Genomic DNA, 17,868 nt, shown 5'->3' on the forward strand with positions numbered 1-17,868 from the left:
CAACAAAAACTTAGTGGTAGGTTAATGGCTGCCTTCTTTTGTACAAAGGTGTGTTTGGTGACAGTGTCAGGCAGTTGGTGCTATAGTAGTACCTGGCGATGGCCTCCGTATTTTAACAGCCACTAAGTCTTTGAAGCTGTGGCTTCTCTTTCTCCTTTTGGGGTCTATGTTATTTCTGCTGGGCCATGCAGGAGGAGACAGTCCATGAAGTAGTCCTTGAATGTGTCACTCATGGGAAGGAGAAATGCAGGCAAATATCAATTCCATCATACGTACATTAATTTATAATTTCTGGTGTGTGGTGCTTTAAAAATAGTCCACAGACAGACTCTTTGATACTCCTCCCTCTGGGACAGCCTAATGCCCCTCCCTTTTTTTATGTCTTTAAAGATATCATTCCATTGTTTTGATGAGTACCCTGCTGAAATTCTTATCTTTATCCCTGTAAATATGTTTCTTTTTTCTCTGGCTGCTTTTAATATTTCCTCTTTAATTTTCAGTAGTTTCACCATGATGTGTCCAGGAGTGTGTGTTTTGTTTGTTTTTGTAATTTATTCTGCTTGGTTGATCAATGGTTTGATATATTTTTACTATTTCTAAAATGTTCTTTGCCATCTCTCAGAGTGACCCACTTATAGTGCCAAAGATGCCCACAAGCACTGCATTATGTTACAGAAGAAGATCCTTGAGTTTAGGAAACCTTATTCTTTTATGATAGGCCATCAGTAAGTGTGCCTGACTTTTTGCCCTAGTAGAAGACATACAGGATAATAAACAAACCTGCTCATAGGGAGACACTGCCTCTGTCTTACAAGCCTGTTCATTGTACACATATCCTTGAAAAGAGTATATGGAATAAAGGTAGTCAGTGTCTCTGCTTGCAAGATATGCTAAAATGCAAAAGACCCAAGGAAAATTATCTTCTGACAGAAGATAACAGAAGCCAGAAATTCCAAGTGTTGGCTGTAGTAGAGAAACTTGTCACCCACACAAGACACCAGTGACACCAACATACCATATTTTGCCATGTATAATGTGCACTTTTTTGCCAAAATTTGTGAGGGAAGAATAAGGATGTGCATTATACATGGGTAGTACTAATTCCGTATCTATATAAATGTTTTTAATTCTTTTATGTATGCTTATGGGTTAAAAGTGTAACTAGAAATCAATAACAATATCCAAAATAATACCCTGGAATACGATAATTGGTTTTGTTGAACTTACAACAAACTTGCAATGAGGAAGAGTTCTTGGCCTTCTATGATGCGTAAATATCATAAATTTGTTACCAATACATTACAATTTTTTGTACCTTGTATCTGCCCTTGTGTTTTTATAATTATTTGTTACATAAAATTTCTTGTACCATAACATGTTTTGTTAAAATGCTAAAATTCCTTTATAATACAAAAAACAAGTATGTAAATGTAAACAAATAAAAATTTGAATTAAAAAATTAAAATGAAAGATTTTTTTCCCGAAACGTTTGGGCCAAAAACATGGGTGCACGTTATACAATGCAAAATGCAGTCATCTGAAGTAGTTGAAGTAGTCCAAAATTTTGAGCCATATGCCCTCCACCCCCCATTTTCCTCAGTTTCCCACCCTATTTACTATTGATAACAGTATCCTCCCAGGGACATCTGTGCAATACTAAAACAATATGTGCACACACGTATTATATATATACACACACACACATATATATACTTTTTAATATATTTGTGGACTATAAATATTGTGCACCTTTTTTTGACTGTTCTGCTGATCTATATCCATACACATAAATTTACTTCATTTAATAAATTTGCACATCATCTCAGTTGACACACACCCATTTGCTATTCAGCATTATATTACAATGAATAGTCCTATACCTCTTTGTTTCCATTGTCAGTACTATATCTGGAGTGTATGTTTTTAAAAGTAGAAATGCTGAATGTGTGTGCATTTTTAAAATTTCACAGATGGTGCCAGAAGTCTCTCTTAAAAGGTTATACTTTAAAACAAGAAGAGTATCTTTCTCCATATCTTCACCAACACAACCTATTATTAAACATTTTAGCGATGGCCCATCTGTATATTGAAAATTGTACTACAGTATTTTGAAAAAACAATGTCACTCTGTCTTTGGGGTGGAGGCACTTTACCTTCACATACAGCCTGAGCAAGGATGGAATAAAGTGGAGGAAGGTAGACCTAGCCAGTATCCCAGCCTCACTATTTACTGTGTGGTCTTCTTCATTCATTGCACATATATTTATTGAGATCCTACATTGTGTCAGGCACCAGACTTGGTCTTGGGGATGTAGTCAACAAGACAGATACTATTTCCCCCACCACAGAGCGTATATAGCAGAGGAATGATACCAAACAAGTGATGATATAATTGTAAGAATTATAACCATTATAAAGGACAGATACGAGGTGCTCTGAGCATATATAATAAGTGAGTAGGAGAATATCAGAAAAAGCAAGACCCACCTATATATGTTATCTCCAAGAGATTAAAAAGATACACTATGCAAACGGTAACCATAAGAGTGCTGGTGGAGTGGCTATTTAAATACCAAATGAAGATGACTTCAAAATGAACAGCATTACCAGAGAGAGATTTCATAAGGACAGAGTCAATATATCAGAGATGTAAAAATAGTGTGTGCCTAATAACACCTTCAAAATACATAAACAAAAATTGGTGGAACTAAAGGGAGAAACAGAAAAATCTACCATTCTAAGTTGAAGATTTTAACACCCCTTTCTTAGCAATTAATAGAACAATTAGACAAAAATCAGTGATGACATATAAGATCTGAAAAGCAACCGCCTTAATCAGAAATTTACAGAGCACTATGTCCAATACCTGCAGAAAACTTTTTTTAAAAGTGCACATAGCACATGCACCATAATTCATGCTGAATCGTAAGTCTCAATTTGAAAGGATTAAAATTAGAGTATGAATTGAAGATATAATTAAATTAGAAATCAGTAACAAAAGATATCAAGGAAAACTTCAGATATTTGGAAAATTAACACATTTATATGACCCAAAGTTCAAAACAGATATCGCCAGGGAAATTAGAAAGTATTTCAAACTGGAAGATAATGAAATACAACATACCAAATTTGTGGGTTGCGGCTAAAGCAGTGGTACAGGGAAATTTATAGCTTTAAATGTTTATATCTGAAAAGCAGGCTAAAATAAATGACCTTATAGGTTCTACCAGAAGAAGTTAGAGAAAGAAGAGCAGAGTAAACCTAAATTAAGTAGAAATCGAAGCAGAAAACAGAAAATATCATGACAACAAATTTGACATGAATGAAATGGACAAATTCCTTTATATCTGGTACTACTTACAACTTGGGGTAAAACTAATTTCAATTTCTAATGGAGCTTTTTAAAGAGAGCCCAGGAGCAGCAACAATAACTCAGAGAATGTCAAAAAAAAAGGGGAGAGGAATACTATTTACAAGAACTATGAAGTGTCTAGGAATAACTAAACAAAAGATACATAAACTAGAAACTAATATAATATTGACTGTCAACTGTAATTGAAGCCAAAAAAATTTTTTATGAAAGTAAAAATACATAAACTATGGTAAGAATTACAAAACTATTGAAAGACATTTAAAAAGATCTAAATAGAAAACTATAATTATCATGAATAGGAAGTGGGCTCCATATTGGAAAGATGACAGTTTTCCCCAAGTTGATCTATAGTTTCAATGCAGTTACAATCAAAATTCCAAGAGAAGAACATAATGTTTTAAAAGATGACTATATATGGGAAAGCAAAGGGCCAAGTAGAGTCAACACACTTCTGAAAAACAAGAAATATGTGGGGGACTGCTGTACAGATATCCAAAACCTATTACAAAGCTATAGTAATTAAAACACTTATATTAGCCCAAGATAGCATATTGACCAATCAAACTGAATCTTTAGCTGCCAAACAATTGCGTGTATTTTTGAAAACTTTTGACAAAGCAGGTACTGCACAGCAATGAGGAATGGACAACTATTCAATATATGGTGTTGAGAAAGTTATTCCATATGGGGAAGAAAAATGAACTTGAGTTTATTCACACCACACATACACATAAATCAATTCCACATGGATGAAATATGTAAATATGGAAGCAAAAATATAAAACATCTAGAACTCGGGACAGGAAAAGATTAATTAAACAAGATGTAATGTGTGCAAACCAGAAAAGGAAAAAAATGATGACTACATTAAAATTAAAATAGCATAGAAAGTGAAAATATAAACTGGTGAAGATATTTATAATATTTACAACACCTATTACCCACAAGAAAATTGCTTTCAAGAATATATGAATACATGACAAAAGATTTACCAGTCCTTTTACAAAAGGCTAGAGATCTAAGTTGGGCCAAGAAGAAGAAACTGGTCTTGAAGTGGTGAAAGGGCCTACTCCTTAAAAGAGGGGGAAAAAAAAGCATAAAATCTATAACCAATTAAAAGATTGATAATTTAGACCATATTTAAGTTTAATACTTGTTCAACAAAAGGTACCATGAAGAGAAAAAAGCCATAAGTTCTACTCTAGTAATGTCCATAAACATATAAAAAGATGTCCAACTTCACTGGGGAAATACATACTGAGGCCACAATTAGATACCGTTTCACATTGCTCATGTCAGACTATACTAAGTTAATTGGTAAGAATGGCAAAAAGGCAACTCTCATTCACAACTAGGAGTTCAAACTGGTAAAAAGCATTAGACAACTTTGGCATTACCTAGTCCAGGTGAAGATAAACATACTCCACAACTCAGTAATTCCAGTCTGTATAAAATATGAAGACCAGACAATTAAGTTTGTGAACTCATCCTAGAAAAAGTGCTACATACCTCATTGCTGAATATCACTACAGTCACCTTGGGAAGCTATGCACCGATGCCAGCACCTAGTCCACCCTGCAAAGCAATTTTGGAATTCTTTTTCTGGAATGGCCATCAGAGCTGTCATCTTATTACCCTGGATGTCCTGAATGTCAACAAAATGTCTTCCTTTAAATATTTCCTTTAACTTCAGATAAATAAAGAAGTAATTGGGGTCCAGATCAGGTGAGTAGGGATGGTGTTCCAATATAGTTATTTGTTACCGGCTAAAAACTCCCTCAAAGACAAGGCTGTGTGAGCTGGTGCATTGTCGTGGTGCAAGAGCCATGCATGAATTGTTGGGGAAAAGTTCAGATCGTTTTCTTCTAACTTTTTCACGCAGCCTTTTCAGCACTTCTAAATAGTTAACTTGGTTAACTGTCCAATTGGTACAAATTCATAATGAATAATCCCTCTGATATCAGCAAAGGCTGGCAACATCGTTGCAACAAGTTCTCAAACTTAATTGTCAGACCTTGTAGACTTTCTTGCACATGACAGAAAATCATGAACAAGTATGTTCATAGCACACTATTTGTACTGCAAAAATCTGAAAAAACTCAAATGTTTATCGACAATGGAGTAGATTCATGATAAAATACTATATTCAAAATAAATGACTGAAATACCATTACATGCATAAAAATATAAAATGGAAAATAAGAAAGCATAATCCCAATTTTTTACATGGGCAAAAGACTTGAACATTTTACCAAAAAAGCAAATGGCAAATAAGCACTTAAAAGATGTTCAACATCATTAATCATTAAGGAATGCAAATGCAAATTAAAATTAAAACTACAATGAGATACATAGTTAAAAAGATTAAAATTTAAGTCTGACCATACCAAGTGTTGGAAAGAATGTGTAGGAACTGGAATGCTCATGCATTGTTGATGGTACCATAAAATGTTACAACCACTTTGGAAACCAGTTTGGCAGTTTGTTAAAAAGTTAAACATACACCTACCATATGCTCCAACCATTTCACTCCTAGGTACTTACCCAAGAGAAAAGAAAGCCTATGTTCATACAAAGCTTTACACATTTCAGCAGCTTTATCTGTAATAGTCCCAAAATGGAAGTAACCTACATGTCCATCAACAGGTGAATGGATAATAAATTATGATACATCCATACAAATACTACTGCGTAATAAAAAGTAATGAACATGTAACATGGGTGAATTTCAAAATAATTGTGCTGAAAGAAGCCACCTAAAAAGAGTATATATACTGTAAGATTCCACTTTAAAACTCTAGAAAATGCAAATTAATCTATAACAACAAAGTAAAGCAGTGGTTACATTGCTGGGGAAGGAGGGAGGCATTACAAAAGAGAAGAGGAAACTTCTGTGGGTGATGGATATGAGCATTATCTTAATTGTGGTTATAGTTTCATGGGTATACACATATAAATTCAGCAAATTCAACACTTTAAATATATATAGTATATTTTATGTCAAAAAATGACCTCAATAAAGCTGTTAACAAAACTGAAAATGTTATTTAGGAATACATACACAGGTGAGGAAATTACAAAGGAATGGTTGACTCAAATTCAAAACAGCAATTACCTGGAGTTGGGGAAAGGAGGGTGGTGCCAGTGGGAGAGGCACTAGGGACCTTGTCATGTTCTGGTACTACTAGCAATATTCTCTATCTGAAACTGAGTGTTGGGTATCTTACTATCATTCTTTTAAATACATATGTTTTATACAACCTTTTGTATAGATGAATTTCACAATTTGGAAAAAAAAAAAAGTCTGTGGAGAGGACTACAAAGGAATGAAACTATTTGCTAAACAGCAATTTTATTATTTGGGGGCAGGATGTTCTCCAAACCTGTCAAATAAAATTAAGCTCTTCTATGTGTAATCTGTGTCACTGGTTTGAAAATCGCAAACTCTTCATCTATTTGAGACAGATGGGTTATCAATTTCAAACAAGAAGGAATGGAAAGATCAAACAGAAAAGCTATTGTTTATTACCTAACTTGTTAGATTTCTATGTTTAAGTAAGTAGTTGCCCTATCCTCTCACGACCTTGAAGTGTAGGGACGTGGGGTAATTAAATATAGGTAGTAGCTACCAGTTAGAGTACAATTATCTTTCTTGCACATTTTCTCTAGATCGTAGCAGTTTCTACTTTTAAAGCGTTTACATAAAATTATCTTCCTCACATTTTTGTTCACTTGGTTAGTCTTTATCAACTATTAAGTTACAATAAATAGACAGCTGTTATCCCTTCCTCACTTTGCTTCACATCACAATTTTGTTGGTAAGGAAGGTCTTGGAAACTCACTTTGATCACCGCACAGAATAAGCAGGGAATTCTGTGCGCTTCCCACGTAATTTAAGAGCCAAACAATTTTAGGTTTCAGTTGGAAAATAGCTGTGCTCCAGGCGTGGCTCTTGAATGAGTTATTTTGAATGAGCTGCACATCTCCGCAACTTCATCAATAAATTTTTAATCAAAAGATCTTCAAGGAATGGTACATACTTCACTTTTAACAGCAGCCACTGCAAAACATACAGTTCGTTGGGTTTTTGATTTTGCATGTTGATTTTAGCTACTTCCCTCAGACCCGACAACCGTCGAGGAGTCTGTCTCTAATAATCACATTGTGCCAGAACCTCTTAACACTAGTTTAAGTTTGTATACTCTCTTTTAACCTCCTGGAGACGTCCACGTGGCCACTGATTCGAGGAAGGGACTATTAATATATACATTTTAAAGGTCTTAAGCCTAAAGCGCTTTACTACGCGCGGAATTTGCACCCTTTCCCCACCCCTGACGTAACAAGGTCACGCCCTCCGTAGAGAAACTCGACTGGGCCTTTAATAAACCCGCCGAGGTTTTCCTACCTCCCCCTGGGAGGCGCACTTCCGGCCGCGGGGGCGCTCGGGAGCGCGCTCGGCGAGCCTCCACCAACCAGCGGCTCCGCCTGACTGGCGCGAGTGTGGAAGCGCACGTTTGTGCGCAGGTTCGAATATCCGCCGTTTCGCGGTTGCTCCCCAACGTCCGGCCGTGTCTCCGTGGCTGCGAGCGCCGAGCGCGAGGGCAGTGGAGAACCCAGCCGCCCCGCCCCCTCCAAGGCGCCCTTGCCACCTTCGTGTCGCCGCCTCGCCCCAACAGAGTCTTCGCCCTTCTTGGCGCGCTCCGCCCCCACCCTCCGCCTCCGCAGCTATCGGCGCTCGGTCTTCCGCGCCCGGCGGGCTCTGCCCGAGCCTGTGGGGCCCATGGCCAAGCGGCGTGCGGCCGAGCCGCTGACGTTCCACGTGCCTTGGAAGCGGCTCCTGCTCTGCGACTTTCCGGAGGAGCCGCCACTACCGCGCTGGGTCCCGCCGCAGGCGGTCTCGCATCCCGGGCAGCCCCTCGGCGTCTCGGAGCTGCCCCGAAAGCGCAGAATCGACTCGGCGGTTATGACTGAGCCTTCGGCATCGCCGAGCAAGCGCCGCGATGGAGGGGACACTAGTACTCCCGGCGGCGCGGAGCGTGAGGGCCGCGACTTAGAGACCGGCGAGCCGCCGCTGCTGCAGCCGCCCGAGCAGCCCGGTGGGCCGGGGGAGGAGTCGCGGGATGACCTGCCCCCTAGGGGCAGTGGCGATGACGGGGCGGGGCGCATAGAGTCCCCGCGGGGAGACGTGGGGCCTGCACCGCGCCAGGTAGGGGCTGGGGGTGGGCTGGGTGCTCCAGGGGCGGGTGGGGTCCACCTTTTCCCTTGCACTACGACCCTTGGGAAGGAACAAATAGGCCCTCTCTAGACTCGTGTTCGTCAAGACGTCCCAAAAGGCGAAAAGCTGGGGTCCCTGCGTCAAGAACGGACGCCGACCCCCAGGCAACACAGCGAGGGCTCCCGAAGCCACCCTTGGCAGCGCTTTGGGAGAGTCCCACGGGCTGAAAGCATTTCGTTGAAGTAGGGGAAACAGACCGTCGAGTGAGATAGACACGGCCTTGCAGCTTCAACGCCCGTTATGTGAGAGGGAAGTAGCGTGGGTCATGACGGACTGGAGTTTGGTGAAAACGTTGACTGACCATAGACAGGTTCAGCTCAAAGACGGCACAGTTTGAGAAAGGTGTAGCGTGCCTTCCTTAGTTTAATGATGATTTTTGTAGAATTCTTGGTAGGTTTCTTTCTAAAGAGATGACCAGTGTGGTAGCCATCAATTGGACGTTTTTTACTCATGATGCAGCTCTTATAGAGAGCAAGTGCTATACCTAAGGAAAAGGCATTTTAACTCACAATCTGATCCTATGAAAAAGGATCATTGTTGAAAATTAACTTGGCCCTAAGGCAAATCATATATGAGGACCTCTGAAGAGTTCCTATTCCTTGGGCATTGAGTCTGCTCCATCTCTGCACATCAGAAGATCTGATTTATCTAGATCTGTGCTGTTTAAATATGACAGCCACTAGCCATGTGAGACGACTGAACACTTGAAATGTGACTAATCCAAATTAAGAGGTACTGTAAATGTAAACACACTTTCAAAGGTCTCAAAAATTTTATATGGATTACATGTTGAAATAACTTGGAGATACTGGATTGAATAAAATAGATTAAAATTCATTTCACCTGTTTCTTTTAGTTTTTTAATACAGCCACTAAAAATTTTAAAATATGTTTGTGGCTGGTGTTATATATTTATTTGACAGCTTTGGTCCAGACTTAGGAATTCAGACTGCTTTTTGGTAATTTGGTGTTGACTTACTAGGAGCTTTGGAGATTGAAGAGCCAAGTGTAGGGCTCAGAAGTCACCAACTCTTCAACCGCTGCATCATAGCATCCACCCCACATCTCTCCATTAACTATCTTACGCAGAACTTTTCAAATACCTTGCCTCTCCCGAAAAAAAAAATAAAAAAAAATTGAGGTTCCTTTGCATGACTTGTTCTTGGTGAAAAACCCGATAAGATAATGAGAATTTTATAGTTGGGCAAGATCTTTTCCTGTCTTAAGAAATTATCTTTTAGACATAATCATGATGAGCATTTCTGGATGAAATTATAAATTGTAAATATTTATACCTCCAGCTTCCTTGGAATTTAGGAAGCATAAGCCTTATTTAGACTTTTCTTCAGATTGCTTTTAGGTGTTCAAAATCGGCTTACTTAAAACCGAATGATAGCACTTAAGTTTTAAAAATAGAATAAAGAATTAGAATTTCCAATTAAATCATGTCTGGTCCCAATGTGCAAAACCTAAAAAAAACAGAATGATAGTCATCCAAACATATTTGATACGGAGATAAGTACTGTGTAGTTTGAAAGCTTTCCTCTTCAGACCCCACCCATGCATAGGCTTGTCTTTCCTACCAGAATATATGGACTGCAATATGCCACAAATTGATAAGAAGGAAATATGGAAATGACAGGCAAAGAAGAATGTTTTAGTAGACTGACACAGACACCTGACTAGAATCTCCTAGAAACACCTGTCTTCTACAGTAGTGACTGCATTAGGCAGCTCTCCTGTAGTCGCTACAAGCTCATGACAGTAAACAAACTTGGCTCTAAGGGTTCCTTTTTCACCAGGACTAGTCCCCTGTTCTCTTTTGGCAAAAGCCCAGGAACCTTCATGTTCCTTAAGCTGTTTCTCTTCTGCAAACTTAAGAGAGAGATGTGTTCAGCTTTCTTCTTCCTGCCACCAAAGATGCAGCTTTTTTTTTAAAGGTTTTACAGATAATTACCAAGGGAAAATGGGATAAAACAGGGAGAAGTTAAAAAGCTTTTTCAGTTCACACAGCAAATGTTTCTCTGGTTCATGTTGTGCTCAGAATAAAGCTTAAGTCCCTGCGCTCACTCTTGGGATCTCATTTAGGAAAAATTTTCTCAACTATGCCTGTTCTATTTGAAGATAGAATCTGGGCAGAATAATGGTACTTCTTTTCTGTCTTAGAACTTCAGAATAGTTCCTGAGTTGTTTCAGGTTTTTGTTTTCTACCAGAAAAATAAAACCAAGTATTACATCATTAAATATTCATACTTTCTCATGTTAGTGCTACTTTATGCAGATTCATTGCTGTTAGTGCTCACCCTTACTGTTAGATATTTTTAATAGAAAGTAAGCAAAAATGTTTTCTGTTGGAAGAAAGTAATTAATGATTCATAGGTTTGGGATATAATACCAGGCAAGAATGAGCAGTTAGAATGCTAAACCTTAATTCACATGAAAGTCCTATGTTTTACCGATTAGGAGACACTTACGTCAAGATCAGAGTTAGTGGGTGGTGGAATTAGCATGCAGACCCAGTTCTGTCTGGTGGCAGAGTTGGTGCTCTTAGCTACTAGGTTATATTGATCGCATTAAAGGATCATTTTTTGGTCCATGTTTATAAGTAGGTAATTTGAACAAGAGATTTTTTTCCCCCCAGTGGGCAAAAAAATAGACCCTTGTTTTTCACTCTATTTACTTATTAAAGTGAAATTTTTCATGGCATCCTTTGAATTATTACGTCTTTATCCCAGGGTTAAGAAATTCCAGAGAGACCCTTAATTCTCTAAGTCTTAGTGTCTAAGGCACTGAATAAACTCCTTAGTGAGATTTCCTTACAAACCTGCTCTTAGTAAAGTAGCCACGTGCAGCTATTGAGCATTGAAATGTAGCTAGTCTAAATAGTTCTGGAAGTGTAAAATACCTGCCAGATTTTGAAAACTTAGACAAAAAGGTTGTAAAATACCTCATTAATTTTTAAAATATTGACTGCATGTTGAAATGACAACAGTTTAGATATATTAGGTCAAATATTAAGTTTAGATATCTTTTTTTTTACTGTAGTTACTAGAAAATTTTACATTATATATGTAGCTTCCATTATATTTCTGTTGGGTAATGCTTAGGTTCTAGCAAGTGTGAACCTAACAAGGACACAACATAGACTACAGATATATAGATATTCATCTGGGAAGGGTGTTAACCCTTCAGAATAGTCACCTTGGGAAGCCTGCACATAATGATTCCATTGGTGCTTCCTTTGGACAAAGTATTTTTTGGGATGCTTTTGAAATTCTGGCCAATTCTGAATGGCACTGGAACATCAGGTTCACTTCATAGTTACTTGAAACAACTTTATAGTCATTCAGAATAAGCTGTGGAATTTTAAGGGGCTAGCACTCACTTGGATTTATCAATTTTGATACATTGATTTAAAAGTCATGTTCCAAATGATATTTTAACAAAATGATCAGTTTAAGATTTTCTTGCTATTTACCTTGTGTATATCCTAATACTTTTTAGAAGATTGTCAAAATATTTTAGCCTATGTAAAGTCAATCCCTTAAAATACCAAACCTCAAGAAAAAGTCCAAAAATAAGTTTTAAGGTATGTGTGTATTTTTTTAATAAAAATGTTTTCCTCACTGAAAGGTAAAACATTTTAAGACTGTTTTCATACATTTTCTTTGGTTGAAAATGGAAAAAAAATTCTCAGCAGAGTTATTCTTGAAAGAAACTCTTAAATTTGAACTACTAACAAATACTTTCACGAATACATAAATACGAAAATGCACAGGTTTGATTGAGTCCATGAAGTAGTTTGATTAGATAGAATTAAAAGTGTATATTTGTTGAAGATACAAAATAAAAGGCTGCAAAATCTTAGGTTTGCTTTTACAAAAATTTTATTTCCTGAAAAAACTTTCTAAGTCGAACATTTTTTTCCCCTTAAAGCTCAATGAAGAATTTTGGCAGTATAATACCTTCCTGTACTGGAGGAATCCTCTACCACCTATTGATCTGGCAGACATTGAAGATGTAAATGAAGACAACCTGACAGAAGCAACGCTTCAGTGCAAGAATGAAGTGGTTGAAATTGACATGGAGTCCTGACAGAGGAGCTGAAGAAATGGGTTTTTCTGAATTTGAGGAGACATCTCTAAGTGAATTTATGTATTCTTAAGGAAAATAGTTATTTTCCATACTTGATGTGATTTCATTCCCAGACCTGAAAAATGAGGAAAAGTTGTTTTAAAGATAAATGCCTGTAGTCACTACTGAAACTCCCAATAGGATTTGTCAAGGATATAGTGCAATTAATAGGGGAAGTATTTTATGTATGCATTCTTAAAAATGTATGATTAGATTCTAAATTTGAAGGTACAGATCATATAAAAAGGAATTCTGACAGTTTTAGAAATAAGTGGGAAACAAATATTTCTGCACCAAAAAGTTAATCTGTGGTACATGAAATGAATATTGTTTTATAAGTATTAATAAAATGCTTTCTAATACACTTTATTGAGTCTTAGTTGAACAAAGAGCTGACTTAAATATCTATGCAAACTTAAAATGTGGGGGTTTCTTTCTGAAAGCTGTTATTACTGTAAAAGAGCTTTCTAAATGTGAAATGGAATTTCCTTTTGGGTAGCCTGTTTGTATAACTTCCAATATTTGATGTTTGTTAAACTCTGCTTTGGGCTCTCAAAAATGGATAAAGAACAATGAGAAATGAGTAGGTGTTTCCCTTCCCCCTTTCTCAGAATAAGGAAAGAAGTTTATTGCATTTCTTTTTTAAATTTCTTGGTTTTGAATTGCCTCGAGGGTATGGTTTTTATTGCTCATTACTTTAGACTTGTAGTTCTCAACACTGACAACACTTCCCAAATCTTTGCCTGGGCCCCTCTCTCATTTAATTGTTCTGATGTGGGCCCTGGTATAGCTATTTTTTAAGCACCAACCCTCCTTCCTCCCCCCCATCCATCTAATGTGCAGAAAGGTTTGAGAACCACTAGACTAATGGTAGTTTTTCCTGTTTAAAGGAGATAACTAATTTGATCTGAAGCAATGCCTCTTAGCTTTGTTTTTATTTTGCTCTGTTGATCTCTTTGTTACTACTAAATTATTGTGTTATTACTATTTCATTGTTAAAGAAATAAAATAAGCAGTTTGTGTTTGAGTTATATGACTGTCAGTGATTAAGTTAGTTAACTTTTGTATTGCGATCCCAGTGTTGGCTTTGTAATTGAGTAATTCGTCCTTGCTTGTATGTTTTTTATTGTTAATGATATTAGATCCCAAATTCAGGAAGGATGATAAATGCCAATGAGAGTGGGGGGGGGGGACTATGTTTTGTGTGTCCTGCAGGATTTAAATATGGGTTGACATTAATAAGAGTATTCTAGAACAGAAGCAAATTGTACAGTATTGTGGTTAAGAGTTAAGGCTTTGGAGTCAGACATGTTTCAAAGTCCTGTACTGCCACTTTCTAACTGTAACATTAAGCAGGTTATTTTTCATCTCCAAATTGCTCACTTGTAAAATGACAAATAATAAATAGTATCTACCTCAGAGAGACTATGTTTATTGATATACTAAGTACTTTACCTGCATCATCTTGTTTAATTCTCATTATTCTAGGTACAAAAAATAATTTGAATAAACATGTTTCCTACAGTTGTACTTCATTCCACTTTAAATTGCTACTAGAAGTTTCAGGGTAAGAATTGGAATTGAAGAAATAGCAAGGATAACGAAGTGGGGGAAGCAGTTAAAGTACTGTGAAAAAATATAAAACGGTAAACTTTCTTCCCTCCTGTTTGACCATTTTCTTTCACTGCTCTTCTAGTGCCTGTCACATAGTAAACTCGATAAATACAGAATAAATGGGCACTCTTGTCGGGAAGGTAAGCCATCGATTTTCTAGGACCATTTACAATACTAGGCCATTTTCCCAAAGATGTGTGTGTGAAAAGTCCGTTGCAGAGATCAAATAGTAAAACATTGGAAATAAGCTAAATGTATTATATAATAATGTAAAGACTAAGACATGTCCACCAAAGGAACAATAGGAGGTGGTTATTTGATGAGAAATCTCATGGGAAATTAAGTAGCTCAAATAACTTTTTCAAGCATAATGTGGCAAATTAAAACCATAAGGTAAAGAGTCAGAGAAAATATTTACTGTTAACATTAAAGGTTTCATATAAGTATATTTTAATGTAAACATACATGTCTAATATGTAGACTGGATAATATACATGTAGGGTGTGTGTGTGTATGTGTATATATATATATATATATATATATATATATATATATATATATATATATATATATATATATATGGAGACATTTGAAATAATTCCATTCTTTTAAAAAAGTTACTAAGTAAACCTCAACTTGGCAAAATTTCATTGTTGGTAATTGAGATGGAAATTTAAAAGTGTTTTTTTTTCAAAACAGACTCATATACAGAGAACAAACTGATGGTTGACAGATGGGAGGAGGTTTGGGGGACTGGGTGAAAAAGGTGAAGGGATTAAGAAATACAAAGTAGCAGTTACAAAATAGTTACAAAACGGATGTAAAGTACAGCATAGAGAATATAGTCAATGATGTAATAATTGGTGCCAGGTGGGTACTAGAGTTACAAGGGGTATCACTTTGTAAGTTATATAACTGTCTAACCACTACGCTGTATACCTGAAACTAATGTAATACTGAATGTTAACTACGTAATATTGAAAAAATACATATTCTCATGGACCGCGAAAGATAATGTCCAGAGACCACAGTTTCAGTAACACTGACTTTAGGAAACTAAAATCTTAATAATTAGAAAAATAATATTTTATAAAAATAAAATTTCTTTTTATTAAAAAATAAAAGGTGTTATTTTAAGTTGTATTCCTTTTACCCAGATTCCCTGTCACCTCTTACATTACCACAATATGATTATGAAAATGAAACAATGCTATTATGCTATTATGAGGATGTGGAAAGAGTGACGTCAGACAAGTCTTTTAAAGGATATGTGTCAAAAACCTAAAACTACAAAACCTATAGGCTGTCTTCAAATTTCACCATTGTCTCACTAATGTCTTTTTCTGGCCCAGATTTCAATCCAGGGTTACATGTTATATTTATTTGTAGTATCTCCTGAGTGTCCTCTAATCAAACAATTCTTTGGAATTTCTTTGCCTTTCATGACCTTGGTACTTTTTGAAAAGTAGTGTTTAGTTATTTTTCTGGATGGCCATCAATTTTGATTTATCTGATGCTTCTCATAATTACGCATTTTTGGTAAGAACTCCATAGAAGTGATGTATTCTCAGTGCAACACACTAAGAGGCACTGGATGTCAACTCGTCTCATTGGGGATTGTAACTTTGATTACTTGGTTAAGGTGGTGTCTGCCAGGTATTTCTATTGTACATTTTTCTCCTTTGTAATTGATAATTGTCTTCTGGAAAGATATTTTGAGACTATGTAAATATCCCATTTCTCATACCCAGAAATTTTAGAACCTACTGATGATTCTACCTGAAATACTTATTGCCATGGTATATTTCAAAAGATAATTTACTATTTCCATCATCCCGTCTACGTTTATTAATTGGAATTCTACTGAGAGCTTTCCTTTAATCCCCATTTCTTTATTCAATTATTCACATCAATATAGACTAATGGGTATATATTTTATTCTATGTTATTCTGTCATTTATATCATTATTTTGTTGCACAAATTATCCCAGATTTAGCCATTGGGAGACCCTTTAAGTTGGCTCTTGTGCTCTTCCCCTATCAAAATGTATTTTGTTATTTATTGTGTGAATACTGGTTAACATCTGCAGTGCATTTTTGCATTTACAAGGTTCATGGATGGAAACCAGTGCCAGCTGTACAACACTGTCATTCACTAAACAATTTGAGCCTTGGAATCCTCTTCAGAAAAGGGGGGCACTAATACCGTCGGAGGAGCAGAGTGGGATAAAATGATCTGAAGGCTGTGGGAAACCCATAGTGGGCACTAAATACATCTCTCTATATAGTACTTGAAATGCATGTTTTCACTATGTTTCTGATGATAGACACATGGATGAACTAGTATTAGTGATCTCTGACAGTACCTGAAGTTGATTGAAGCAAACACTGATAGAGGTTACTTTTAAGGAATTTAAGCTATCAAATGATCTGGAGTCCACAGACTTTAACAATAATATTCTAGCAATTTATATTTATTGATGGCTGTGTCTTGTGTCCTTTTGATGTGACCCTTTGGTAGGCAGAATTCTAAGATGTGTGCCAAGATTCCCAGTCCCTGGTGTAACGTCCAGTTATTCGATCAAACACTAATATAGGTTCTACTGTGAAGTATTGTGCAGATGTAATTACAGTCCCAGACCAGTTAACCTTAAAATAGGGAGATAATCCAGGTAGGCCTGACCTAATCATATGATCCATTTAAATATGGGTCGAGATGTCAGAGACAGAGAAAATCAGATGCAAAGTGTGGGAGGAATTGGACATGAGATTAATTCTGGCTTTGAAGATGAAGGGAGCCATGTGCCATGAACTTGAGAACAGCCTCCAGAGGTTAAGAGTGAGTCCCCATGGCCAGCCAGCAAAGAAACAAGGACTTTATGTCCACAGTATATTTATTTTCTCAGTTCTCAAATGTACATAACATAGTTTGGAAACTGCTAACCCACACTTCTGTGAAAAACAGGCCTACTAATCAGAGTGAAATATTGGTATACACTTTTTGTCTTTATCTTTTGGATATTCAATTAAAATCTTGTTTTCCAAAGTTAGGTTGATTTTTTTTTCCCCATCCCTCCCTTCAGCGTGGTTATGTTATTTATTTGTAGTATCATTGGATTCATTTGCTTCTGTTTCTATTTCAATTTTGACTTCCCATCTATTTTTTTAATTTTATAAGTTTGTAAAACATTCACATAATTCCATAAGTCAGAACTATACAAAAACATGTAATAAGTCACTCCCCTTAACTCTTCTACCCCATTTTTATTCCCTTGATTTTCCCACTTTGTTCCCCTTACCTTAAACAATCTCATTAGCTTCTGGTTTGTTCTGGTGTTTTGTTTTGTACTAATGGTCAGATACACATATAATTTCTACTTAATTCGTACATTTATAATTCATAACAAATTTATAATTAAACTATTTTTCAAATAAATGGGTATTGAACATGGAAAATAGTTTACAAAAGAAA

At 36.5% G+C, this 17,868-nt stretch overlaps 1 protein-coding gene across 1 annotated transcript; it reads left to right on the forward strand.

The window, feature by feature from the left end:
• Positions 1–7,853: 7,853 nt before the first annotated feature.
• Positions 7,854–14,201, forward strand: C16H9orf40 (chromosome 16 C9orf40 homolog). The gene is made up of 2 exons (XM_074330570.2): positions 7,854–8,579; positions 12,585–14,201. The coding sequence occupies exons 1-2, from the start codon at positions 8,154–8,156 to the stop codon at positions 12,741–12,743; spliced, it is 585 nt and encodes a 194-aa protein (XP_074186671.1). The 5' UTR covers positions 7,854–8,153; the 3' UTR covers positions 12,744–14,201.
• Positions 14,202–17,868: the final 3,667 nt, after the last annotated feature.

The sequence above is a fragment of the Rhinolophus sinicus genome, chromosome 16, assembly GCF_057876585.1.
Source record: "Rhinolophus sinicus isolate RSI-liver-muscle chromosome 16, RSI-T2T, whole genome shotgun sequence".
Taxonomy (NCBI): domain Eukaryota; kingdom Metazoa; phylum Chordata; class Mammalia; order Chiroptera; family Rhinolophidae; genus Rhinolophus; species Rhinolophus sinicus.

Excerpts from the sequence above, each read along its gene's own strand:
- C16H9orf40 (XM_074330570.2), top strand. The coding sequence starts at position 8,154 with ATGGCCAAGCGGCGTGCGGCCGAGCCGCTGACGTTCCACGTGCCTTGG. Across the intron at positions 8,580-12,584 it reads TGGGGCCTGCACCGCGCCAG|CTCAATGAAGAATTTTGGCA; the intron begins GTAGGGGCTGGG and ends TTCCCCTTAAAG.